General features: G+C 35.0%; 1 protein-coding gene across 12 annotated transcripts in view; it reads left to right on the forward strand.

The window, feature by feature from the left end:
• LOC138336802 (filamin-A-like) overlaps positions 1 to 27,458 on the forward strand; it is a 134,968-nt gene that overhangs the window by 102,866 nt on the left and 4,644 nt on the right. For 10 of the 12 annotated variants that reach the window (XM_069286373.1, XM_069286372.1, XM_069286370.1 and 7 more), the window contains 12 exons: positions 11,796 to 11,840; positions 13,379 to 13,511; positions 14,135 to 14,275; positions 16,239 to 16,367; positions 19,461 to 19,634; positions 20,083 to 20,241; positions 20,689 to 20,892; positions 21,347 to 21,499; positions 22,730 to 22,858; positions 25,845 to 25,901; positions 26,829 to 26,993; positions 27,313 to 27,414. In XM_069286373.1, the coding sequence (XP_069142474.1) occupies positions 11,796 to 11,840; positions 13,379 to 13,511; positions 14,135 to 14,275; positions 16,239 to 16,367; positions 19,461 to 19,634; positions 20,083 to 20,241; positions 20,689 to 20,892; positions 21,347 to 21,499; positions 22,730 to 22,858; positions 25,845 to 25,901; positions 26,829 to 26,993; positions 27,313 to 27,414 (1,591 nt within the window). The remainder of the gene's footprint in view (positions 1 to 11,795; positions 11,841 to 13,378; positions 13,512 to 14,134; positions 14,276 to 16,238; positions 16,368 to 19,460; positions 19,635 to 20,082; positions 20,242 to 20,688; positions 20,893 to 21,346; positions 21,500 to 22,729; positions 22,859 to 25,844; positions 25,902 to 26,828; positions 26,994 to 27,312; positions 27,415 to 27,458) is intronic. The other 2 variants (XM_069286376.1, XM_069286378.1) reach the window with 2 other exon arrangements.

The raw sequence follows: 27,458 nt of genomic DNA on the forward strand, positions 1-27,458 counted from the left end.
CCACACAGCGATGGCGAGATCTAAGTTGTGTTCAGCAGGCACTAAAAGTCAAGTTTGTCTGTCTAAATCCTGGAACTGTGATCCTTTTGTTACGCTGCGAATACAATGTTTACGAGGCAGGAAGTGTTTCGACACCGAGGAAACTCGTGTCAGCAAGTTGTTGTGATAAACATTTGTAACATAAACATGCATAGCCCCAGAGTTTTTGCCATGCTTTTGAGAATTTTTGGATGCCAAATCATGAACGCTACTGTTGGATCTGTACAAGTAGGACAATGAAGTGATCAAGACAATTAACATTCGTGTCTGTAACGTTGGCAGGGGTAAATGTTTCCTCTGGTTATTTTCTTGGGTTGAGACAAGGCTGTGAACTATGTCCTAGTCCAACAGGGGTTGCTAAAGATTCTTCAACTTCATTCTTTAATTGTAAGTGTCGTTGGCATTTTTTCTCAACTCTTCCTTGACTTCTCATCCAGGTTGACCAAGACTTACAAAGTTGATGACTATTCTAAGCATTTCATTGCTATAGATACTGCTGGCAGACTTATTGAAGTAAACCACTATTCAAAGCTTTAGGTATACTCAGATAGTCTAACCTTGGTCTCTTCTGGGAAGTTATAATTGAACTTAGTATATTTGTACAATTCTTTAAGTTGTCCGATCATTTGGAAGTAGGATCACTGTTCAGAGATCTGAATTCTCAGCTGTAACTGTTCAGAGATCTGAATTCTCAACTGTAACTGTTCAGAGATCTGAATTCTCAACTGTAACTGTTCAGAGATCTGAATTCTCAACTGTAACTGTTCAGAGATCTGAATTCTCAACGTAACTTGGTTATGTAGCTTATAAGTTTGTGGGAGATGGAAGTATCTTTACTTGAGCATTGTGTTGGCTTTTCCTGTTGGTGCAATTCCCCTTTCCCCAGATCCACTATCTGTCTGAATGATCTCAGTATTCTCGTATGGTCTCCCTTTCTTCAAATTCATCAGTACCCGCATTTTGTGGGTTCCCCCCCTCCTCCCCCCCAACCAAAATCATCAGTATTCTGACGTTGTGGGTCTCTCCCTCCTTTTGAATTCATCAGTACCATGATACTGTGAGTTCCTTACTTGTCAGACATGGCCCTGATGACGTAGGTTTGTTTATAAGTCTGGTACTACAAGGTTTTGGAGATTAACAAGACATGCCTTGGAGCCATGTTTCCATTGATAACTCACTGGAAAACCGTGCTGATCTGACAATCTCTGGAAATCTGATACCAGCTTTTGTGTAGGATTGATCAGCATACAGACACAATTCCATTCAGTAGTCAGTATATCTGAGGCTGGACAATGTCCGGCCCAATTCCATTCAGTAGTCAATATTTCTGAGGCTGGGCAATGTCCAGCCCAATTCTGGTACAGTAGTCAGTATTTCTAAGGCTGGACAATGTCTGGCCCAATTTCATTCAGTAGTCAGTATTTCTAAGGCTGGACAATGCCCGTCCCAATTCTGGTCACTTTGAGGATTTAATTTACACATGTCTTTTTGATATAAATCCAACCTGCCTTTTGAAAGAGTCTCTTCTAAATGCTAATCTAATTCAATATTATACGTGTTCTCACGTTGTACTTAGATAATCAGGATAGCATTATTTCTTAACTTTAGAAAAGGAATTCAGTAGCATTATTTATTAACTTTAGAAAAACAATTCACTGAATTATTTTTCTAAAGTTAAGAATTTCAGAATTTATTTTGATAATATCAGTTTTTCAGAAAGTTCCATCGTTGAAATCAGTGAAAATGGAATCCTTATGACATTCTGTTTTATCAACAATAGTTCTACATTTGAAATAGCAACCTTATATTGTTTCAACAAAGCAATATGTATATCACGAGTATAATATTATACATAAATTGGAAATGATGTGCTATATGACCTTCAGCCAAGTGTATAACGTAGATCATTAATCAAACTATATGTTACATGTAGCAGGTTTCTGTTATGTGCCTGCTGAATATTGAACCCGGGCCAACAAGGAACTTCTGGAGTACGCTGGTTGGTATGCTAAACTTAATGTCTTAATATGGGGGAAAGAAATCTCAATAGCTAGTCTAGCTTTATCTAAATTGCACTATGTACTGAAATGTTTCTTAGGTAGAATTTAAAAATGAACGCCACAAATGTCATTAAATTTGCTTAATTTGATGTCTTGTCATAAAACTATCAGTATGACCCACTTACCAATTTTGAATTGAGAAACTATGTGAAGTTGAATCTAGGTCAGTGAACTGTATGAAACAATGTCAGTAGTATAATTACATTCAAGAGTTTGAGTGATGTAGATGTTGGAGATATATGTTGATGCTATCTTTGTAGCAGAATGCATGGGGAATATAGTATTTGGATGGTCAAATTGACCAGACATGGGGTCATAAGTTCAAACTGGACATTCTGATTAACTATAATGATTGTGAGGAGTGTAGTTTGAGTCAGGTAAGATAAGATATAAGAGAAATTTACATGTTTTACATAGACTTCTGACATTTGGTCAGTATAGCTATGGTCAGTCTGGGCGGTCTGGTATGGCTCTCTGGCCACTACTGGTCATTTGGTACATGTTCAATCTAAATGATAATCATTATTTACTCTTAGAAGGATGTCTAGCCATCAATTTCTTCAATTACAGGAATGATATCTCAGAAGTCTATATTCCTGAAATAAACATTCAGTTTCTTTAGTGCAAATTTAATATACTCACTCAGAAATCCTGATAATGTTATTTTTTTCACTCGTAGTGAAATAACTTTTCATTAAAGTCTGATAACTTATCTGTTCTTGACTGTACTTAAAAAATGAGTTTTAATAAACAAGTTTTGGACAGAAAAGTCATTGTATGCAGTAGACAAAACTGCCTGGTCGCAACAAAGAATCTCTTTTATATTCAAACATTGATAAGCATCTGTTCATAATGAAATAATTAATGAAGAAATTTTGACACTTTTCCAGATGTATCAGTATTTAACAGAAGTCCTAGGATAATTTATGGGTATTATTTTTGGGGAAATTCTTATTCTAGAGTTTAATCATACATACTTGTGAAATGCATCATGATTTTTTTTTCGTGAATGGAATGGTAAACATCTCCGGAAGTAAACATTTTTGTTTTACCGAAATGACTAATAAAACTTGTAATGCCATTACTGGCATAGAATTCGGTATAGCTTTACAGTGAATCATGCTGTAACATGGAAATGAATATAACTTTGGTTTATCAAACAGTTGCTGACGGATTCAAAGAAAAATTTGAGTTAGGTGATAAGGCGATATTTCAAACTTCTGTGTAAATGTATCCCAGAATACAAAGTCTTGTGGTGATCAACTCTCACAATATATATAGTTCTGTATCGCTCTTCTGTTCAAATATCAAGATCGGCTTTCAGTTACGTAATTTGTTGCATATGCAAAGTCAAGTAAAATTGTTGCTTTGTTGAAATTGCTTTAAACTGTTCTTCTTTAGTTGATAAGATTCATTGCAGGTTCTTGGGTATACACAATTCATGTAATAGATGCAGCATATGATAGAGATGTATGGATTTTGTAAAATTTTCAATTTTCTGTTATCAACTGAAAATAGGATCATGATTGCTTTACATGATGTGTATTTATCATAATGAAAAGAAAATTGATGGTCTCACTATAATATGGTGGAAGTGATGGCAAAAGAATTTATTTATGGTATGTATGGACTATATTATATGTAAACTGTAGTGTAAAAGTTGAAGTAGAAGTGGGGCTTTGCCAAACAGTGTACAAACTAAAGAAATGGTTCGTTTATATTTCATATACCACATATGTTTGCCACAGTGATTTAGACCAATCTGGCTAATGTTGGTTTTCCTGACATTTCCTGAGGTTTTAGGTAGATCATTGTCAGCCATCAGTCTCCTATGGAGGTCCATGTTTATCCAAAACTATTCACAAAAGTACAAACAGATATTACATTTCAAATTCACCCCCTCACGTTGATTTATCATATGAATACACTATTTTGGATTGTAAAGCACATTTATCTGAAATTTGGTAGATAGATTAATAAAATGAAATCAGAGATATTTTTACAACATAATTATTCTTTTACTTTTTGTTAATTACTGAAATGTTAAACAAATACTGAATTTAAAAAAATCTATTATCCTTGTTATATTTGAAAATTTTTAAGCTGAAAAAATTGAAATATATTTGAAAATTTTTAAGCTGAAAAAATTGAAATATAACTTAAATTTAAATTATTTATTTGTAGAACTTTATCACAAAATCTGAACGTATTGTGTATGTTTTTTACTTCTTTTTTTTTCTTCTAAGTTTGAAAGTGAGAAATATACGTTAATTTATATTGTCATTCTAGATAGTAACATTCCTGATTTCCTAACTATTAAGCTAACACTACTCTAAGTTTGTACAGAGATTTGGTTATCAATGGCAATCTATATGTAAGAGACTGTATGTTGAGTTGCCCTGTTTTAGACAGAAGGAAGCATGCCCTAGAGTAGAGAGGCAGGGGGTAGGTTCTATCACCACAATCCATCAGAACATACTCCCGGCTGCATAACATCATATCCAAAACTTGGCAGATGTGTGTATAGTTTTCCTGTGTATTACAGAATTACAAATTTTTTTTGTAAAATTTGATTGATTTTGATACCTTTTTTCTTAAAAAATATAAATTAAAATCCTTTTTGTGTAGGTTGTGATGTTTTTCGGTCATGGAAGCCTTTTCTAGGTCAAATATACTCGGAAGTTTTGTTCGTTATTTGTTTATATGTTCATAAGGTATATGTCATGGCTTTATTATTCTGATATGTCTGAGACAATTTAACTTGATATAAGTCATAATATTGCCATTTTGACGTTGATACATATATATATATATATCAATTTTCTGTAAACACATTTTTTGTCTGTTCTGTTTCATACAGAGTTTCAGCAAAATAAAAAAAAAAACACCCATCAAAGAGGCTGCGTCTTCTAGATTGCTTTCACAGATAGTTGTAATGAAACAGGAGTCAATATATTATGCAGGTTCTGATGTATAATGTTTTTTCGTTAATGCGAGTTTTGAGGTGTATATTTATGTGTATTATATGTAGTGTGCAGTACTGTCTAATGCATTCAGGCGATGGAGTCTCATGAAATTTTATCTTTTAAATATGAAAATCAGTTCCGACAGTGAGAATTTGTAAGTTCGGATATGTTCTCAAAACATTCTACTCGCTAAACTGCCATATTGATAAAATACCAATGTAGCTAGCATCCCCACTGGATCTCTTATCAGGGGAGGTAAGTCTAATGATATTCAGTAACTGTCAAAGTGCATGTAAGTTCTGTTCGTTCAGTATGCAGAAGTCTGTCTCTGAATCAGTTCACAGCTGTAATGTCCCACAGGGATAAATCTCAGGCTAAAATGTTCTATCTAGATAGGATTTGAAAATGCACAGGTTTATGTAATCTGCGGACTGTGAACAAACTAAGGCAAAGAGGTATTCTTATGGTGATAAAAATTAATTACTTTTAAAGATTTTCTTTTTGAATCTCTGTTTTATTAGAATATATTCACTCGAAATTTATCATATGCTGGATTTCCTTTGAACATTATCTTCAGAAAGTTGAAGATTATCTTCAGTGACAATTTGGCATTGTATCTCAGAAATTGCTTCTCTGGAGACCTTGGAAGACACTTAAATTTACTTTTCCCTTTTATTTTCACAATTTTTCTTTAAATCTTTAACATTTGTTCGCTGCCTCATATTAAGAGATTGATCAAGAATTTATTGATTGTTAGCCTTGTGAACTATGATAAAAGTGGAGATATTTTCATCTTAGAACTGTCGTGGTGTGTGGCAGTGTTCCATAATACTACAGTAAAATCCAGATGTTGTACATTTTTTCCAGCTACTATAGACTAGATATAATATATCCTAAATAAAGACGTCTTTCATCTTTGTGTCAGAATTTTAATAGGGGCAGGAATTATAACTGGTAAGGATGGAAAGGTTTATGGATTCTAAAACCACTTCTAGTATTTCTCTCCCGGACTGGCCCCTTACTGGAGCGACTGACAGCTGATGCGGGGATTAACAAGGCCCTAAATTCTGCCCTACTAGGCACAACACAGGCCAGCAGTTAATGGGGTGTAGCCTCAAGTACTCGGCTCCCCAGACTCATTTATTTAATAACATAAACATTTGTATATGGTTGTATACCACCCAATCTGATCTGCTTCCAAAACAAACAGCAATGTAAACAGACAGGCCAGAGACCCTGGGAGGATAGTGTGGGATAGAGCAAGTGGTACAGGGCAGAGGGGTTGGGGGTGGTGGTACAGGGCAGAGGGAGTGGTGGTAGGTGGGGGGTACAGAGGGGGGGTAGGGGTGGTGGTACGGGTAGGGGGGTAGGGTGGTGGTACAGGGCAGAGGGGATAGGAGTGGTGGTAGGGCAGGGCAAAGGGTGGTACAGGGAAGGGGTAGGGGGGAGGAGTTGATAGATCTTGGAAGGATAATCCCTGTGCTGAACAAGTGGTACAGACCAGAAGTTGGGGGGTGGGGGTGGGGATGGAGAATGCTTGACTCTAGACTCTCATGGTTTAGAGTTTGAGACCCATTGGGGCAGTTGCCTATCAGACAATGACTGTTGGTTTGTGTTTTTTCTCTGGGTACTCCAGCTTTCCTCCATCTTGCATGTCTTTATATCTTTGAATGCCCCTGTGTGCTAAAAGACCTTTTATAGTAGGTGTTGTGTTTCTTATTTTGTAACTTTTTACATTTACTTCTGGAAGAATCAGGAAAGATAGGGGCACGATTCTAAAAATTGATGTGTAAATTGAAACATCTTTCTGATTGAGGAGATGTGGGATGCCATTTTACTTAGCCCCAGGTACTGTGAGATATTTGAGGGTTGTGATATGTTTTAGGAAGACCTTTACAGTTAATGCAGGGTTAGGTATACCAAGATGCTTCTTACCTTATCAGAAACACAGAGAACTTTGTGATGGTTTTTAGCTGTACTTGTTTTATACATTAATTACCAAATGTACTTTACAGGCACTAGTCTCATTCATACTGTTTTGCTAATTTGACAAGTCGAGGAAATTTGTGATTAATGATCTTTTTTAGTGCAAGATGTTTTAAATGAGCTGAAATATTTGGAATGTTTTGGAGGAATTTTAACACATTTGTCTGTAGGTGTTTGATAGTGATGCAACTCATTTGTTATATTTAGAAGAATTTTGTAACGTGTGGCCAAATCGTGAGGTTGTGAGATAACATACTGGGGAGTTAACTGACTTTTCAACAAGTACATGTAAAAATCGTGGTGCAATTCTGATAGCAAGCAGACAGGCTGGCAAGTTGAGAAGAGATTCCTTCTGGATTCAGGAAAACTCAAATATGGACCACGAAACTTAATTCTTACATTGGTACAATAGAAGAAACAGAGACTTTATCTTAATTTGTAGGAACAATGAGATATACCACTTTTTCTTTATTGAATAAAAGTAATCTTGGATGGGTTTATTTTGAGGTATGGATGACAGAATTAATAATACATTGTATATATGCTACTAGATCGGATTTGGATAATTTTCTAGCTTAAACTGTATGACATCTGAATAAAAAGGCAAGAGTATGTGAAATAAAGGAAAAAGAAATAAGATTGGATTGCTGAACATTTAGTGATAAAATCAACAGCAGGTGCATTGTCTATTTTCACCCTGATAGGAAAGCAGGTGTTACAGCTATTTCTTCCCCTGGTTATAAAAGCCCTTGTAAGAACTTACTGCACAGATGTTTTATCCTACTCATTGTGATGGTTTGTTTATCGAATGTGGGCTGTTTTTCGTCAGAAATAGACAAACAGTTTTAATAATGTGATGAGAGATCACCGGAAATACAAAACAGAAGTCAAGAGCCACGGCATGTGGATAAAACTCCAATTCAGGATGTTGTAGGTTGCATAATCCAGGAATTTACATGTTATTTATGTATTTTAGATTTGTTGTTTGTTTACCTCCAACTCATTTAAAAAGTCTAGACAGAAGAAATAAGTAAATAAACCTTGAATAATTTTTGGCTTGATTCATAGAAGTATTAGGTTATTTCATTTACTTTTAAGAATCTATGCTGTCTTAAAATTTGTTCAAGTTTCAAAGTTAAATTGATCTTTATGTTGATAATTTGAGTTATAAGATATGATCCAGAACCATTTTCTTGTACTTCTGTAATTTTCTTTTTGATATTTTCCTTAGAAAGTCTTTTTTACAAAACTCCAATTGAGGATGCCGTCAGTACAATTAGTGATATTTGCAGACTTGAATGTTGTGCGTTTCAGAATTTGGCAATCAAAGGGATGAAAAAACAAACCTGTTTCTATTTCGAAGTATAAAAAGAATGCTGATTTCATGACAGAATACTAAAATTAGTGAGGAATTTCGAGGCAAACATCCAGGAGAGCCTTCTGGAGATAACTTCTGCTATTTTAGGTGACATCTTCACACATTCTACAACACGTAGTCATATCTAAGCTGAGACAAAAATAATCACTGCTAATTTTAAAACGATTGTAACATTTTCAGGCAAAGTTCCAAGTCATGCACATGAGCAAGCAAATTTGTGTTGCCATAAACTGATGATTCAACTTTGCTGATTTTATAATATAATTGTGGACACTTTATAATAATTGTTAAGAATGACATTGCACATGCTAGAGGGTTGACCAGTGTTTTTTTTAAGTGAATATCACTTAATTCAACTTTGAAAATTGAACTCTTGGACTGAATCACTTGTAGAGCCTTTGACTGAACACCAGCTACCAATGTCAAGGTTACCTTTGAGTTCAAAGTGAACTACGTATACAAGGTCAAGGTGAAGGATATTGTCAGATAATTTCCATTGGGGTTTTAGGGTCATATGATGGCATGTTGTCATGGATTCAGATGTTTGAGCTGGATATTACATTTAGAGGAGAAACTATAAAATTAGTTTGTAATGTAAAAAAAATCTTCGGTCTCAATGATTTAGGTTATTCTATATATGCATATTACAGCGGAATCCGCCCTTGCGCGCAGGTATTGATTGTGACGTCATGTGTTTTTGACCGTAACGTCATACTTTTCGGAGAATACGATGTGAATTATGCTTGCAAAACATTGACGTCGCAATGGATACCTACCTGCAAGGGAGCTAACTCTGTAATATGCGAAGATGGAATAAGGGTACAATTTTGATACAGGTTGATATGAAATCGTCGACAATTTAAAAAGAAGGACACCTGATATGTCACTTTAATCTTTATTTTTGCTTGTGGGTGGTTTAATTTTGTGGTAGAATAGATTTATGTAGCCATAATTTTCTTTGGTGATTTTCAGAGTTTTTGATGCTTTTCTTTTTTTACTTCAAAGTTTTGTGTTTTTATTTCCTTAACTGAACCCAATTTTAAATTGCATGATTCCAGAGTTTGATATATGAATATTGAAATCTATATATTTAAGTATCATTACTTTTGAAAAAACATGTTTTATATGATAAGCCATTTGGCAATGAAGAATATTTTACATCAAAAGGATGAGATAAATTTAAGGATATGAAGTGTGTGTGTCTATGATATTTTGCTTAAGCTGAACCTATCTCAACACTAAAGGCATTTATTGGAAAAAAATATTGATAAAGAAAAAACACACAGAAATATCATTATAATGAAAGACACAAAAAAGGATAAACAAATTATTATAAAGGAAGACACAAAAAGTGATTAACAAATTAGAAAGGAACGAATTGATTCAGAATGATTGAATTTGTGAAAAAATCTTTGATGGCAGTGAAAAATACACTTAGCCATTTTTAGGCCATCTGACCCGAAGGGTCAGGATGACCTATAGTCATCATGTTTCGTCCGTCGTCTTGCGCCGTGCGCCGTCCGCCGTGCGTTAACTTTTCACATTTTGAACTTCTTCTCAAGTTTGACCAGTGGGATTGAGCTGAAACTTACCTGAAATGATCCTGAGATGGTCCCGACAAAGTGTTGTTATTTTTCGGGTCGATCCGAAATCCAAGATGGCCGCCATAGCCGCCATCTTGAAAACACATTTTGAACTTCTTCTCAAGTTCTACCGGTGCGATTTGGCTGAAACTTGCATGAAATGATCCTGACATGATCCCGACAAAGTGTTGTTATTTTTCGGGTCGATCCGAAATCCAAGATGGCCGCCACAGGCGCCATCTTGAAAACACATTTTGAACTTCTTCTCAAGTTCTACCGGTGCGATTTGGCTGAAACTTGCATGAAATGATCCTGACATGGTCCCGCCAAAGTGTTGTTATTTTTCGGGTCGATCCGAAATCCAAGATGGCCGCCACAGCCGCCATCTTGAAAACACATTTTAAACTTCTTCTCAAGTTCTACCGGTGCGATTTGGCTGAAACTTGCATGAAATGATCCTGACATGGTCCCGACAAAGTGTTGTTATTTTTCGGGTCGATCCGAAATCCAAGATGGCCGCCACAGGCGCCATCTTGAAAACACATTTTGAACTTCTTCTCAAGTTCTACCGGTGCGATTTGGCTGAAACTTGCATGAAATGATCCTGACATGGTCCTGACATGGTCCTGACATAGTGTTGTTATTTTTTCGGGTCGATCCGAAATCCAAGATGGCCGCCACAGCCGCCATCTTGAAAACACATTTTGAACTTCTTCTCAAGTTCTACCGGTGCGATTTGGCTGAAACTTGCATGAAATGATCCTGACATGGTCCTGACATGGTCCTGACATAGTGTTGTTATTTTTCGGGTCGATCCGAAATCCAAGATGGCCGCCACAGCCGCCATCTTGAAAACACATTTTGAACTTCTTCTCAAGTTCTACCGGTGCGATTTGGCTGAAACTTGCATGAAATGATCCTGACATGGTCCCGACAAAGTGTTGTTATTTTTCGGGTCGATCCGAAATCCAAGATGGCCGCCACAGCCGCCATCTTGAAAACACATTTTGAAATTATTCTCAAGTTCAACTCGTGCGATTTGGCTGAAACTTGCATGAAATGATCCTGACATGGTCCCGACAAAGTGTTGTTATTTTTCGGGTCAATCCGAAATCCAAGATGACCGCACATCTGCCATATTGAAAACACATTTTGAACTTCTTCTCAAGTTTTACTGGTTCGATTTGGCTGAAACTTGCATGAAATGATCCTGACATGGTCCCGACAAAGTGTTGTTATTTTTCGGGTCGATCCGAAATCCAAGATGGCCGCCACAGCCGCCATCTTGAAAACACATTTTGAACTTCTTCTCAAGTTCTGCCTATGTGATTTGGCTGAAACTTGCCTGAGATGATCCTGACATGGATCGACAAAGTATTGTTACATCTCTGGTTGATCCCAAATTGAAGAAGGCTACTATGACACTATATCTAATTAATTTCCTACATGTTAAGGCCCTTGGGCCTCTTGTTTGAAATAAAATTTGTTGAAGGAAATGGAAAATGATCCTGACATGGTCCTGATTCAGAATGATTGAATTTGTGAAAAAATCTTTGATGGCAGTGAAAAATACACTTAGCCATTTTTATTTTTTGGCAAAGTGTGCAGTATGGTAAAAAGTATACATATCAACTTTACTGATTTCTGAGATAAATTGATGCATCAGTTTGATAATGATGCTGACAGAGATTCGTGTTGAGATAGTTCAGCATTCAACCTCACCTGCATGTTTTCTGCATGTCTCTGTAACTTACGGGGATCTGTTTGCGTTGTTTACCTCTAGGCTGTAGAACCTCACGAGTATGAAGACTATCTCCAACAGCAGCAGGTAAGGCTCTCCACCAATCAAATCCTCTGTTACATACACTCAAGTCTTCTCTGCAGCTACACAGGTTGTCACAAAGGTTTTAATTGGCTAAAACATACAAAGATGTTTATTGGCTTAAACATGCCAAGATTTTGATTGGCTAAAACAAACAAAGATGTTGATTGGCTAACATATGCCAAGATTGGCTTGAATATGAAATTATTATCAAATATGATGTGTTATTTATGAATTTGACAGAAAGAAATATATTACTTGCATGCTTAGCAGTGATATATTTCAAGAGAGACTTGAATGTGTTTATCAGAGGCTGGTGCCATGGCGACATAGTGTAATGAAGTATGTCATGCTCTCATAACAGCATAGAAATAGTGTAAATTGCTGAATATAGGTTATACATATGTATACTGATTTATCGCTTTTAACAGCAGTAGACTGCTAGACAATTTAATCTAATTCCACTGTGATAAGCTGTAAGCTATAGTCTTAATCTTAAATGCTTTAGTATTGAAACTTTCCTTTCAAACTTCAAAGGTCAACATTTCAAGGTCATGCAATGCCATTTTCTAATAATAAATAATAGACAACCAAGGGCATTATTCTAAATTTATAATAAATGATCATTGACTCAAGGTCAATACTTTTGTTAAAGGGCAAGGCCATTTTTTGAAGGTCCAAGTTGTCCTGTAGAATTGAAGCTCGCTCAAGCTAGTAAGAAGCTGTGGTATTTACAACTAACCATTATTTGCTGATAGTGTAGGATTATTATAACTGCAGTGATTGTAAAAATAGTATTTATCAATAATCATTTCCATATTGTGTTATTTAAATGTCGTGCTCTGCAGTAGAAGGCATCTAGTCTGCATGATGATCAAGTTAGTTAATCTGAGATTTTAAAAAATGCAAACATAGCAATTAAACTGAGTTGATATAATGTATAGAGTTTTTAAAACGAAAGTATAACAAAACATTAGTACATGAATTCAGTATTGTCCATGATTATCATTTGCTGTAAAACTTGCATGAAAAACGACTTGAAAAATGTTCAAGGTCGACTGAAAGTGAGGCTCTTGCATGTTTGCATTGTGTAATTCTACTTACATTTACCGATGTTATAATAAAAAAAAAATTAACACAACAAAGCTTTTATTATGATTGTATGTATATCCTGTTGATTTATACTTCAAATGTCATTTTGATATTCTATGGAAGAATGGATTTCAAAGCGAAATCGGGATCATCTTTCAGTAAAATAAAACCTTCAAAGCGAAATCGGGATAAACTTTCAGTAAAATAAAACCTTCATATGAGAAACTTCTAGAAGATGGAAACTTTTCTAACACTAAATTGTTCATGTAAGATTTTAACTAAATCACCTCTTTAACATTTTGTTTCATTCCTTCTAATGGTGTAGATGTTTACATGTTGTCATGGTTACCCGTTGTTATGGACAGTTTGTTGCTTTGGAGACATGATTTGTTGCTATGGTTAAAATGATGTATTTGGTTACTATGGTTACATTGTGTGGTGTCTGTTGATAGGTTGGTGAGGTAGAGGAACAGCTATTGAGTGCGGACACTGTAGATAACGTCCAGGCTTCAGTTCCTGTCCAGGGTCTCTTCCAGCCAGTTGATTTCCGTATCCCAGTAGGTCCTATCTTCAACTTCGTATCTGGTGAGTGGTGGACCTCGCTTCAAAGCAGGAATTCCGTCTTTGCATATTACAGAGTGAGCTCTCTTGCGGGTAGTTATGGAATATTACGTCATTATTTTGTGAGCGCAATTCATGTCATTTTCTCAGAAAAGTATGGCATTACGCTTGCAAACACATGATGTCACAATCAATACCTACCCACAAGGGCAGATAACTCTGTAATATACAAATATAGAATATGATGTTGCAAAAAAATAAAAGTTAAAAATTAACAAGTGAAAGGGTAGAAACCCACAAACCATGCTTTTTCCAGATGTTATAAAAAATTCTACAGTTGACTATGCCAATGAAACCTGAAAAAAGGGCAAGACTATTGAAGCACCTCTTGCAATAGTTAAATTTGGAAATGGAAACATAGAAAAGCTTAGCAACTAAAAGATTATCAAGAAAGTCTAGTAATAATCTTGGCAATAGTCAGTCATTAGAAAGCATAGTAATTGGCTAAGTTGTAAAGAAAACCTATAAAAAAGCATAGTTATAAAGAAAGCTTAGCAATGTGCCTGGTAATAGGAATACATGTCATTACAATTATCAATGAACCCTATAAACTTTAAAGTGTAAAAAACATTGCGTTTCTGTTACAGCCTATGTGATAATGCCATCCGGGGAAAAGGCTTATCCAAAGATCGAGGACAACAAAGATGGCACCGTCACCGTCAAATACCAGCCCACCGATACTGGACTCCACGAACTCCACGTCAACTACAACAGTGTGCCCATCGATGGTAAGTCTGATCTCATTGGACTACCCATAGACACATGTCACATGACTTCAGTTCTCAGCGATCTCATTAGATTTGAATCATGTCACATGACTTAAGTTCTCAGCGATCTCATTTAACTAGACACATGTCACATGACTTCAGTTCTAAGCAATCTCATCGAACTAGATGCATGTCACATGACTTCATTTCTCAGTGATCTCATTGGACTAGACACATGTCACATGACTTCAGTTCTCAGCAATCTCATTAGACTTTGAATCATGTCACATGACTTCAGTTCTAAGCAATCTCATCGAACTAGATGCATGTCACATGACTTCATTTCTCAGTGATCTCATTGGACTAGACACATGTCACATGACTTCAGTTCTCAGCAATCTCATTAGAATAGACACATGTCACATGACTTCAGTTCTCAGTAATGTTTCTGCTAAATTTTCACGAAGGAATTTATTTCATAATTCATCAGAGAACTTCATGCAATATATTGTCTAATGGGATTGTTGATGTATGGATTCCTCAACTGATATTTCAGTAAAAGCCATAACAAACAAGAGCTGCATTTTGTTATTCGTCCCTCCTGTAATCTATTACAGAAGGATTTTCTGAGCTTAAATATTTCATATTTGTACGAACTCCTTCAGTGCTTCAATCTCTACACATCATTTCCTTGTTTACATTCCCCAAAATCAACTACAGCTGCCAGCTAATTAAGGATGTTTACAAAACAAGATCTATCTGTTCAAAATTAGCTCAAGGATTCTTCTAGCAGACCTTTTTTCTGGTACTTCGAAACATTTTTCGGTCTCTGAGACGCCTTCGTTGGCACTTGGGTTAAGTATGGCGGTACTGTTGGAGTTTTTCATCTGGCTATGATGTAACATTATTCACTTCTAAATCAACCAATTAGATCATGATTGGGTTTGAAAGAAATTATATTTCTTCAAGACGGCACAAATGTTGTGTCTTGTCAAAAGATTCTTCAGAGTAATTGAAAATGTCAATTTTGAACAAACGCCCTGTGATTAAACTCCAGACCGATTAGATAAGAGACTTATCTTTTATCTTTAAGCTGTTATGTAATTTGAGGCATCTTGTATGTTTTCAATGGATAAATAAAATGTCATTTATTGCAAATAATGATGGTATGCATGTAAAACATTTAATATTTTTATATAGTTGCCTTGAGCTTCAAGGGTTAATAAAACATAACAGAGATAGATTTGAGACAAGCACAGAGAGGTTTTGTGTAAGGCGATTTGGGGGTAGGGATTGGGGAGGGGAATGAGGGTGTATAAGAATTATAGCAGAATAAGAAAAAAATGCTGATGAGAAAAATCATGTAAGCTCACCTATGAAATGCATGACAGCTGTGTTTTAAAGATGTAAGAATCTTTGATGTTAATATGAAGCAGATATTGTTTGATTTAGGAGAAATATTGCAGACTTAGCAGATTTGGTGGGCCTCGTTCTGGAAGGAATTGAAAGAAAGTACATTGTATTTCATCATTGTAACTTATAGAATATATATATACATTAGTGTAATTTTTGGGGATAATGGGCTTCAAATTTGACAAGGCTGCACAACTGATTGGCCAACGTTCAAATAGAGTAGTGGAGTAGTGGTATATAGTCAGGCCAAAAAAAAATGTCTCTTTAGAGTTACCTGACCAACCTCATTTTTTATCCGACCCTAATTTTTTTGCAACTTTTCTATGAAAAAAAATAAAAGTCAGGATTTTGATCTTAGGCTCTGGTTCCAGCCATTACTTTAGAATTTTTTTGCCTTATTAAATTTTCCGGTTTTTGGTGATTGATTTAGCAATATGACATGTAGCAGTAAAAGTACCTCCTTCAGGCACTGTGTGATTTTTTATGCCCTTAGACAGTACATGTCAGTAGGATTGCACTATAATAAAGTTCATATTAGATTTGTTGTCATATATATAATATTCCATTACAGGAAGTCCGTTCCAGTTCCACGTAGATGCAGTGAACAGTGGTCATGTGACTGCCTATGGCCCCGGCCTGTGTCATGGCGTGGTCAACGAACCCGCAGAATTCACCATCGTAACCAAGGATGCTGGAGCCGGTAAGTTAGAAGTGTATAACATCCAACAAAATTACCTGTTATTGTGGGATGGTGTGGGGGGATTCATGGATGTACTGGATTCTTTTTGTCATCAATGCAATGCATTTAAACAGACACTTAGTCTAATGTTTGTACTATGTCGCCTTCTGGAGAAGTAATGTCTTGAGTTATCTGCCCTTACTATCTCATCGCCATGGTAACAGTAACACTGGTATATCTAAATGATTTTTCCGTGTGATACGGAGATGTGCAGCTTTTCCTTGATTGGTTTGTAGGCACTTGGATGTTTTTTGCCTGGTTTATCTTGTTGGATACTAAAACTTTCAACAGAAGTCTGAGGAACTCTGTGCACCAGTCTGTTCAGTTAACTCCATAGAGTTTGATGGCCCCAGAGGGGGATAGACAGGGTTGATAACGATTGGATCATCTGACTTACTTAGGGTTCCCATGGTAATCCCACAGATTAAAGATATAGGTTAAGTTTCTGATAAACGTTACCTTTGAGTTTCATTCCCATATAAAAAAATACAAAATAGACACATTTATTGAAATGTTAATCTAAGTACAGGGGACATGTAATTTTTTGTAGCATACTTCATTAAAATCTCAGGAAATACCTGTCATGTAGCAATCCAACTTAAATACATGTATTGTAGCAATACCACCTAAAATACCCAGGAAATACATTTAATGATACATACCACCTGAAATACATGTATTGAAGTGTTCTACTTTCAATAGTCAAGAAATACATGTAATGATACATACCACCTGAAATACATGTATTGAAGTGTTCTACTTTCAATAGTCAAGAAATACATGTAATGATACATACCACCTTAAATATATGTATTGAAGCACACTTCTTTAAATACTCGGGAAATATATTTAATGTTACATACCACTGGAGGTACATAATATACCAAAGATATAATCTTCCCTATATCTCCGGTTTGGTGTTATCAGAAAATATTCTCTGGTACGATAATAGTTCCTACTGGATTTGTGTTCTTAAAATAGCTTTACATAATACAACTTGATTTTTTAGGGAACAGATATGAATCTAGAACTTTCTTTATCCTTAATGCTGAGATATAATATAGTGAAGTTTCCGATTTGACAATTTCTGAATACAAGCAATTCCGATTTCAGACATTTTGGGCAATGTACCAGATGTCTGAATAAAAATTGAAGAGAGAATGATTCTGTGATGCCGGATTCATAATAAACTTTCTAAAATACAATGATATGATTGGGGTTTGGAGGAGGGGGTACTTAAAGAGGGGATCATTGTCAGAGGGGAGGGGGTAATGTATATAAGAAAGGGGTGGGGGAGAGGAGGGACTAAGTATATCAATTATATTTACATAGATAAGGAGTAAAGAGAAAAAATATATTGGATATTAATATCCAAGCAGACAGAAGCATTAAACAGAGGGAGGTAATTAGATTGACATAATAGCTATTATATTGTAATGGAAGGTGGTAACTTGACCGATGGAATGGCTATTAAAAGTTCTGAAATAGAATAGGTGTTATCTAAAGTTTAAAGAGGCAGGTTCTTATGTTAGGAATGAGGTAATAACTGATTAAGTAGGAAGATTTGGATAAAGACAAGATTTGATGAACTGTATTGTTGAACTAATCCACATCTAATAAGTTTTAATTCAAATCTTCTAAAAGCGGCTTTTGATAAAAAGAGAGTTGATAGGAAAAATAAACTGTCTTGAAAACCCTGGTGTGCCTGAAATGGTATTTTGGAAATGATGGGAGTATTAATCCTTATCTACACAGGTAGACTTTTTTAAGTTAAAGTTTTTGTTTCCATTTACACAGAAAGAAAATATCCCACAACACTTTAATATTATCCATTTTCCTCTAGGTTTTTTATGATTTATAAATCAGGACAAGTAAAGCATTTCTAGATTTTCATACCTGTATCCCTAAATAAAAAATTTGCATTCTTCTTGTTCTAAGATTGGAATGGCTCATTATCGATTTTAGGGTGGATTACTTGGGGGAAAAAATCAATAAAATATGATCAATCATCAAGATAGCTTTCTCCTGTCTATTAATTCACATATGTATCTTAGTAGAAGAAAAGTAATATTTCTCAAGCAAAATGTTCTTTGCTCCACCTAAATTACTATTCACATTTTGTAGTTGTACACACTAGTGGTTTTGTAGTAAATTTGACCTACTATCATAATTACCTTTTACCCCATGGGTACCAATGAAGAATTTTCTTTTACTATCTCAGGAAAATATCCTCTGACCCTAATAGCTCTCCTACTCACATCAAAACATTGGTTTGAAGGTTTGGCTGGAATTAGTTTCGAGATAAGTGAAACCTACATCCATGTGTATCAACTATTGAGATATTGGGAAGCGAGTTTGGAAGATATATATTGGGGAAAGAAAACATTCCATACAGCCAACAAACAAAGTTTTTGTTGTGGTGGAAGCCAAATGATGCTGATTACGATTGTCCTTCGTAGGCTGAGGATATTTCTGGAACATTCTGGCTAGTCTCTATCACTGTAATGTAGGCGGATGTGTTTCGTGGTATTTTCATTGGAATGGATTTTTGATCCCTGCACCGATCTTATGTTGCACTAGGAGTTATTTCTTGGAGTGTCCGGTCTTCTGCACTGTATTGTAAGGCGGATGTGTTTTGTGTAGTACAGGTCTTTGAGGGACTTTGTAAAAAGTGTAGCGAAACTGGACCAAGTTCATTGTAGTTTAAGTTTCTAGGTTTGTCCTAGTCCAGCTACTTCGTTTCCTGATGTTCTGTAACACTCCTCTGTCGTCAAATTGAAAGAGATATCAAAGGTATACTTGTAAACCAATGAGGTTGGTTCAGGAAATATTGTGGAAGTCTTGATATATACATATGTGTGCTCAAAATCATTCAAAAGAATTACTCACAATCAAAGTCAGACAAATACTAGTTGACATAAAACGGTTTTGAATATCAGAAAAGAATTCAGATGATCCTGATCTCAATACTTTGTAGTTTTCAATGTACTAGTTTGCTGAACTGAATGTTTTGAAAAAGTGACAAACTGAGTTATTTCTGCGTTTTTTATTTAGGCGGTTTATCCCTGGCCATCGAAGGTCCCTCTAAGACAGAGATTAAATGCCAGGACAACGGAAATGGCACCTGTACCGTATCCTATATCCCTACAGCTCCCGGAGAGTACAACATCACATGTAAATTCGCTGATCAACACATCTCTGGTTCTCCTTTCACAGCCAAAATCACGCGTAAGTATAATATAAAACTTTAATTCCCTGTCTACATGAAATTTTGAATGTCTTCTGTGTTGATTATAGAGCTAATTACTCATTAAAAATATTGTTATTCATTTTGTCACACGAAACACGAAATTTGGCAAATTATAATCCGCGAGGTAGTTGATACTACGGAAATTAGATGGTTATTTCGTAGGTAAAAAAATATACGATTTTAACTAAAAATGAGAAAAACGAAAAAATTTTTGCCGTGATATGACTAAAATAAGAAACACGAAATTTGGCAATAAAAATTTTGTGATATGTTCTGAGCAAACTTTTATGAAAGTCATGAGAGCTTTCTTAAAGGACACCGTCCAAGTTTCTTGGTTTTAGGAATGAGAGGAATTTTTGAGTTTAAAATTTGACCTCATTTTTATGAACTTTTGAGTTAAGATTATTTTGTATTTGTATTGTTCAGCTTCCACTGAGGTGAGAAAGAGAGCTCAGATCGGCCGTAGTACTGAAGTATCCCTCAAGGTCACAGAGTCGGACATCGGCAGTCTGATGGCTACCATCCGAACACCATCCGGTACCGAGGAACCCTGTCTGCTCAAACGTTTAGCTAATGGTCATTTAGGTAAGGATTTCATGCTTACTTTTAAGGAATGGCCAATTGTAGATAATATTTGGTCAGATAACTTTTCTAAATAAACTTCCACGAAGGCTTCAGGGTGTTTGGGACTGTTCAAGTAAAACGAATTTGAATTAGCATTCAATGTATGATAATCAATATTCAATAGATATCTTAGAAACATGTTTGTCAAGGGAAATCTATCCCGCCCTCCAAATCAATTGTCAAGGGAAATAATAATATGTGCTCTATCCTGGCCTCCAACTCAATATTCAGCACATGGCTAATAAAAATCTTCAGGTCTTAGATATTTAGCATCTAAGTAAACAGTTTAAAAAATGACTTTAACATTGGATTTGTATTATGATTTTGCATAAATGCAAGACTTTTAAATATGTAGGATCCAAGAAGAAAGAGTTTGACCGTAACGTCTTTTTTGTTTTCCATATTTAGGAATCTCATTTACTCCCCATGAAGTAGGAGAGCATTTAGTCAATGTATTTAGGAATGGAACACACATTAACGGCAGTCCCTTTAAGATCTACGTCGGAGAGAGCGAGCTTGGAAATGCCAGCAAGGTCCGCTGCAGTGGACCTGGCCTTCAGACTGGAATGGCCAACGAAATCAATGAATTCACTCTTGATACCACAGATGCAGGTTAGTTAAAATCTTGCAATAGTTGGTAGATAAACTGTAAGTGAAGGTAGACATATTGCAGTAGTGTTTGTTATTCTAGAAATTATATGGCCAACAAATTCCAAGCTCTTTCGGGGAAATTCTGCGTATGAAATATAATATATCAATATGGTTCACACAGGTCTTGAAAAACCCTTGAATTTGATGTCCCTTGAAAATGACTATAAACCTTAAAACTCCTCTTGAAAATTAATCATTTTGTGCTTTACCAAACAGCAATACATCAATAACTGTTGTATTTGGAAAAATATGTGAATTACCTAAAGACAATGTGCAGTGCTATGTAACAAGACCTTTGAAGTCTTGACAGAAATGTAAAAGGTTAAAAATAATGTGTATAGCAAGGTTTACGTCAAAGTGACGTCATGAATGGTTTTTGTGAGCAAATCTTTACCTTTGTCTTTTGTGTTGCTAGGTTACGGTGGCCTTAGTCTCTCCATCGAAGGTCCCAGCAAGGCTGATATTGAATGTCTGGAAAATGATGATGGAACATGCAGGGTTACATACAAACCCACAGAGCCAGGAAACTATGTCATCAATATCAAATTCGCTGATGAACAGGTGCCAGGTCAGTAGTTAAAAGGGAGGGGGAGGAGGGGGGTGGGGATGACGTTCCGTAGAATAAGGAAGTGGGGTGGAAGGGGGTGGTTAAGGGTGGGGGGTAAATTTGTACTTGTCATCCTTATCCATGAGATCAAAAAAATTAAGAAAACTGATAAAAACTGAATTTATATAAATCAGAGATGGCCTAGTTCTGTAGTTCTGTACCGTACCAAATCTCTTTGATCTTACCAAATTACTACCTCATTTCAAACCCGGAGGCGTGGCAGAAATCATCTTCAGAATCAGAATATTTCTGTTCCTTGCTCCAATGTCTGTGTTAGATACAAAGTGTTTTGATTTGTTTCCAGTAAAATGATTACATGTCTAATTGAGCACCAATATTTAACCAATAAAAGAGATATATCTGTAATATGGAGAGAATTAAGTTGTCTGCAGTGAATGGTAACGGTCGTTTAAATGTTATGTAACATTCGGCAGGGGAAAGCTATAACATTTTATGGACGATGAATATGATATTTTACATGTGCGAGCCACGCCCACTTCAAGCTCATTATTGTTGAATTTACCGAAATGTTCAAATGCATTGGCTGTTTAAACAAATGCTATAGTCATACAAATAGAAGTTTAATTAATATGTTAGGCTGTCATATTACTTAAATATCTAACAGATTTTATTTGTTTTGCTGGTAATTTCCCTGTATACATGTATTTAAGACTCCATGATATGAACTTTTCTCTGTGTTGTTTTTCCCTCTGGCCTTCTGTATATCCATCTGTATTCAACCTTAAAATGTCCTTTAACGATCATCCTTACTGTTAATACACATAACAAAAGTAAACAAATAAATAAAACTTCAATATGTCCTTGTTTGATGAAATGTTGAGTCCTCAGACACTAGAACGATCCATTTCTGTAGCTGCATTATCAACACAATCAAGGAAAAGTAGGTCACTGTGACCTAAAATAAGTTTCTATAACTTGCTACACTTTAACATATAAATTGACGCACATTTATGTTTTGTATGTATATACAATATCGCTATTATGTTTTAGATACAGAAATTAACATAATGACCCCTAAAAACACATTTGAACTTTTCTAATTCAAAGCTGGAACAGTTCATTATGAATTTTCTGGGGTAGATAAAAGTCAAATATAAATTAATTTGTTAAAAATGATAAATAAAAAAAGATCATTTCACTTACAAATTTTTGATGCTTTGGTTTCGATAGGAAGCCCATACACTGTAAAGATCGGCGGAGAGTCTTCGTCTAGGATCACAGAGAGGATAACACGCCACAGAGAGGCTGCTGATATCACTCATATTGGCAGTCAATGTGAACTTAGCCTTAAAATCCCAGGTAAGCATGGTTAGCTTCATCTATAAATAAGGTATTTATTCTCAAGCTTAGAATGCTTATAGTTTACACTGAATCTTGTCAAGAAGTAGTTTACTAGCCATAGCAAAGGTTGTTTTTTTCAATGGTTTGGAAACAAGGAAATTTTGAAACAGATTTTTTTTCTCGGATATGTTATTTGATCAAAAATTTGAAGCTGACTATAATTTTCTTAGCCAATTTCTTTTTAACTTATCGGTATTTTGTCTTGATGATGATTTATTTTGAATAACAAAACTAAAAATTGTGAATAACAAAATTAGAGATTCCTTGAAAATGTCAACCTTAATCTTTCGTAGTTTCCTAAACTTGCAGTATAACTTATAACCTGTTATTCAGTCTTGTTAATTAGTCCACTAATTAATTAATCTAGTACATTAATTGGCTTTTGTATTTAACTAATGGTAACTCACTCAAAATGCATGATATTCTAAATATTAATTACAACACACTGTTAATTGTCTAATGGGCTCCATTATTAAGAGGTGATGGCAGGTGTTTATACATTTTCGCCTTCATTCAGATGTTTTCATCTCTGTATGAACTTCATTAAGATATAAGTTTCAATCAAACTCCATATATTGTTCATGTACGGTATGAAAAAATAGTACGTTTATGGTATAGAATGACAAGGTCAATGAGAAGGTCACAATGCCCGTATAAGGTTTGATCGTAGTTGTCAAAACGTTTTATTATTTTGGACATCTTCGTTCATGTAATTATATCAGCAGGTATATAAAGCACAAGATGAGATTTCAGTTGCATCTGTTGCATTTCTTTTTGAGAATTCTATCAACATTTTTTGAAATGCTACATCCAAATCATTTAGAAAAACAAAAACTTTAGAAGAACCCTCTTGTAATTCCTGGAAATTCCAAAGCAAAACATGCCAATGTGGAGTTCCTACTGAGTTGATCTAAATCAAACTTGCCATTTCATCTTTCTCAACCTCAGGATTTTCTTAAAATTTTGGAATTCTAAAATTTCGGTCAATGCTATTGGAAGATAGGCAGATGTTTTATAGATGCTAGACACTTTAACTTCTGTATTATGGGACAAACACTCTAGAAACTTTGGCAGAAATCCACACTCACTCTCTTTATGTGTAAAGCCTTAGCCCAGTAGTTCTGTCTGCTGCGCTTGTTTCAGACAAATCATTCCCTTAATGTGCAATAAAAATACATTAATTGTCAATTAAATCCCATTAAAGATAACTTAAAATATACCATAAAGATGCCGTTAAAATTCCATTAAGTAGGGCATGCTACTTTGTAATTGTTTTTCATTAGCCATGGGTTGCCAGATCAACTATTTTAGTGTCTTGTAATATTCTTTACAATTCAAAAGATATTCCTTAATGGACATGAAAAACGTTTTTGACAATGATTCATTTAGATAGTGTTTCATTGAAGAAAGATAACTTGTTTTTAATTTTTGAATTGAAAGTAGATATAATCAGACCATGGCTAATTTTTTCGTGCTGTTTCCTCAACAGTCTTCTTGAATCAAGTATCAAGCTTTCAGAAACTGCCAAAATATTTCAAAAATGGAGCTGGGTGGTGGCCAAATTGTTTGTGTTTGGAGCAGTATAGATTTATCATAGTTCACATCTTTCTCTGCTGTTCTCTGTCTATAATCACATCCAGGGCACAGCACCACTGATGATCAAGTTTAAAGCATATTTTACAGTAGGTCCATGTAAGATCGCATATCTGTGTGAACATGGGGATTCACCGACCTTCAAGATTTATTTCTAGACTGTTTGAGTTAAAAATAGTCTTTAATGTATTTATAACGGCATGCGGAGGTATTTGGATGATTATAGAATTTAATGGGTGAACAGCCTTATACATAGATGCTGTATGGATAAGATTCAGAGAAAAGATTTAGGGATATTAAAATTAATTTTAAGCTTTGATGATGTTGAAAAAAAAATCTGTTTGAATATAGATATAGCTATTTTTAATGTAGAAATTAATATTGTAATAATTTGTTTTCAAAAAATGATGTTTGATATATATTTTCCCCAAACATTCAACCTCTCTAGAAAGTTGATCCTTTAGCATTACTTACTAAACTTCATCACGATTGTAATATCAACCACTGGACACTTTATAATGGTTGCTATGGAAACGTTTCGCATGATTAAACAAGGATGTTCATCATCTGTCCATTATAACTGTACAGACAGTAGATTTAATGAGCTGTGAAATGATTCTGTTGTTTTTTTGGGAAGATGTGGTTGGCAGTTGGTGGAGTAAGTAAAATATCTAAACCACAGCCCACAAAGGAATCATCACACAATAGCAAAAATATGTAGTCACAGAAGCAATTCATTCCACAATAATTCACCATCCAAGCCAAGCTTTATTGCTTCAAAACCTGCCTTAATTGTTCGTAGTTAATTAGTAACATCTCTTCATTGTTGTTTATATCGTCTTCATTGAATAAACTTTTAAAATATGTTTTCAGTGGTACCCTAATATTCATTTTCTTGTAAACGCTATTTCATTTTTTAATCCTTGATGTTAGTTTCACATTTTGTGTAACTATTGCAGTTGTTTCACATTTTGTGTAACTATTGCAGTTGTTTCACATTTTGTGTAACTATTGCAGTTGTTTCACATTTTGTGTAACTATTGCAGTTGTTTCACATTTTGTGTAACTATTGCAGTTGTTTCACATTTTGTGTTACCATTGCAGTTGTTTCACATATTTCCCCCTTGGATTTCTGTTTACAGTTTTTTTTTATTTTAATTGGTACCATGCCAGTGGTTTAAAGTTTTCATGAGAGTTGTTTCACTTTTCCTGACACTAGTTACCATGACTTCACATGTCCGTCGCATGTGTTTCACATAACATCGCGGTTGCGATAATAATTGCACATTTCCTACTGGTACCCGTTCACATTTTGAAGAATAACTTTTCCACAACTGTTTTATTATTGTAGTCCAATACTTTGCCAAACGCGGTGCGTTTAGGATTTTAGAAACACATGTTACCAAAGGTATAGTTACGACAATGGACTAAATACCTTGTTCTCGTTGTTGTAGCCTTCAATTCCCCTTCTCCCACGCTCAACGTTGACTCCCAATATTCTTGAAATACGTTTCCATTCAAGTGATCGAATCCAAATCATTTTTTAACCACTTGCATCCCAAAACCTTTGTGGTAGATGTTGCTTGTATTTTGACCCTGTGCTGTTATTATGTGAATCAGGTATTGTTGAAAAACAAATCAAACATTTTTTCCAGTATTGTCTCCGACACTTACATGTATTCTGGTGACCTATGTACGAAAAAAAGACAAATATTACACCGAAATATTCTTGTTTGTTACATTGTGCCAAATTGTATCTTCCTTTGTGAACTCTTACACTTTGTTTCAAATTTACTGTCCAATCAGAACCTTGATTCAGTTTGCACGCATGGATGATTTTATCTTTTTCCAGTGTTGGATTTTGCAATTGAAATTGTATTTTTCTCTTCATTAGTCACAATATGTTATTCGCGATAAGTATAAGTTTAAAACAGAAAGAGCATGCTTATAATATTATCTAACATTGTTTTTATTTACCAATTTTCAATTCTTTTCGAAAAAATTGCATGGTCCTCCGAACACCATCTTTCCATGCGTGGTAACACTTAACCGTTTATCACAGAGGGGAAAACGATAAATTTGATGTATAGATGCATTATCTTTAACTTTAAAACCGAAGAAACTGAATTTAACATTAATGCTATTTGTACGGTTACTGATATTGCCTGCTTGTCTGTAGATTAAAACATAAATATAATTATCTGTAAAGTTAATTTGCACCTTACTTACTAAATTTAACAAATACTTATTTTCTTTGCATATTTCGGTATTGAAACTGTTGAAAATGTGAGTATCTGAATTTATGTTGAATAAAGGTTTTATTTTACGTTTGCAGGAACAAGTCCATTTGATATGACAGCTTCTGTCACCAGTCCAACAGGAGTTACAGAATTATGTGACATTATCAGCTTAGACGACAGTCATTATAGTATTAAATTCGTCCCCAAGGAGATGGGAGTACATACAGTTTGTGTGAAGCACAAGGATATGCATATTCCAGGTACAGTTATCTCCCTGTCATCAGAATTATTTCCCTCTATTATGATCAGCACTGGAATTATCTTTTTGAGAGTATCTAAATTAAAATAGTATGTAGAATCATCAGTTAATACCATACTATTACTTTTCAATAGTTATTCCGATTTTATTGAAGAAAAGTGTCCCATAAGATTTGTTTTTTTAATAATGTTCTCTTTATTTCTTTATTTCTCATTATTTGTTCTTAAAATAATTTTCCAAATATGCTGAAATATTGTTTCAGTTTTATTCATTTTTTTTCTGTAGCGTGTGTTTTATGACCTTTCTCCATACCTTTACAGGTAGTCCGTTCGAGTTTACTGTAGGTCCCATTGCTGGTGGTGGTTCACACAAAGTCCACGCCGCCGGTCCTGGTCTGGAGAAGGGAGAGATCAACCAGCCATGTAAGTCAATCTGGAAAACGGAATGATTTTTGAAATAGCTGGTT

Source organism: Argopecten irradians, chromosome 12 (assembly GCF_041381155.1).
Source record: "Argopecten irradians isolate NY chromosome 12, Ai_NY, whole genome shotgun sequence".
NCBI lineage: Eukaryota > Metazoa > Mollusca > Bivalvia > Pectinida > Pectinidae > Argopecten > Argopecten irradians.